General features: G+C 51.8%; 1 protein-coding gene across 1 annotated transcript in view; it reads left to right on the forward strand.

Annotated features, from left to right (window-relative positions):
* Nucleotides 1-1,534, forward strand: part of SMTNL1 (smoothelin like 1) — a 39,455-nt gene that overhangs the window by 32,353 nt on the left and 5,568 nt on the right. Inside the window, exons 7-8 of the mRNA XM_003801341.3 lie at nt 151-266; nt 416-567. Coding sequence (XP_003801389.2) covers nt 151-266; nt 416-567 — 268 coding nt within the window. The remainder of the gene's footprint in view (nt 1-150; nt 267-415; nt 568-1,534) is intronic.

Below are 1,534 nucleotides of genomic sequence, written 5' to 3' on the forward strand. Positions count from 1 at the left end.
GGGGGGGGGCTGGGCTCTCCCTAGAAACTATGGGTTGGTGGGAAGGTGGCCTGAGGGGCAGTGGGGACCTCACAGGCAGAGCAGGAAGACTCACATCCAAGGCTGGGGCTTTGCCTCTTTGGCCTGGCCCTGTAACCCTCTCCCCTCACAGGGCAGCCTCGGGCCCCACAGCCCTGTTCCGAAACACTAAGGCAGCCGGGGCAGCCATTGGCGGAGTCAAGAACATGCTCTTGGAGTGGTGTCGGGCCATGACAAGAAACTACGAGGTGGGCCTGGGGCAGGGAGCATAAGTGGGGCAGGGATCCGAGGTGGCAGTGCTGGAGAGGGTATGAGTGGTACAGACCCCAGTGGGGGCCGAGTCCTGGCCCCCTGGTTGGGGCTCACTGAGGCCTCCTTTGTGCCCTGCCTGCCGCAGCATGTGGATATCCAGAACTTCTCCTCCAGCTGGAGCAGCGGCATGGCCTTCTGCGCCCTCATCCACAAGTTCTTCCCCGATGCCTTTGACTATGCTGAGCTGGACCCCACAAAGCGCCGGCACAACTTCACCCTGGCCTTCTCCACAGCAGAGTAAGCCACAGCCACAGGCTGGCAGAGCGAGATGGGAGCTGGAGCCACCTAGGATGAGGGCTGGATTCACAGGGGTCAGAGGGTGTGTGGTAGTCAGATCGATGCTAGCGCTGCACATTCCTACATCCAGTTTTTTTTAGCATAAGGTGCTATTTCAACCCTTGGGAATCTAGCAGTGGGTGAAACAAACAAAACCCCTTGCTCACCCATGGCTTACATTCTGAAGGGAAAGACCGATCATAAACACACAGAGATGTGACATGTAATGCCATGTGGTGATATGACCATAAGGAAAATTCGGGAAGGGCAAGGGACAGAGGAGAGAAAAGCCTGCTGTTTGAGATGTGAGGACTACGGAGGTTTGGGCTCAGACTCTGACTCTGCCATTGGTCAGCTGTGTGATCTTGGGCTTACCTCGCCTTACCTCGCTGAGCCTCCATATTCAGATCTCTAAGAGGGGCATGATGTTTCCTCTTCTGCTGGGTTATTGTGAGAATGACATACAACAGTTAAGTTCCTATGACTGCCTAGCCCACAGTAAGCACTTCAAAAACTTCATTCATAGGAGGGCACCTATATCTCAGTGGTTAGAGTGCTGGCCACATGCTCTGGGGCTGGTGGGTTTGAACCCAACCTGGGCCTGCTAAACAACAAAAACAAACAAACAACAAAAAAAGCCAGGCATTGTGGAGGGTGCCTGTAGTCCCAGCTACCAGGGAGGCTGAAGCAAGAGAATCGCTTAAGTCCAAGAGTTTGAGGTTGCTGTGAGCTATGATACCTCGGCCCTCTTCTAAGGGTGACAAAGTGAGACTTTGTCTCAATTTCAAAAAAAAATTCATTCATACTAAAATGAATGATATCATGGTGATATCATGGTACCATGTTTCCCTGAAAATAAGACACTGTCTTATATTTATTTTTTTCTCAAGAAGACACACTAGGGCTTATTTTCTTTTTTTTTTTTTTT

This window comes from Otolemur garnettii, unplaced genomic scaffold (assembly GCF_000181295.1).
Source record: "Otolemur garnettii isolate 467f Iridium unplaced genomic scaffold, OtoGar3 scaffold00209, whole genome shotgun sequence".
Classification (NCBI taxonomy): domain Eukaryota; kingdom Metazoa; phylum Chordata; class Mammalia; order Primates; family Galagidae; genus Otolemur; species Otolemur garnettii.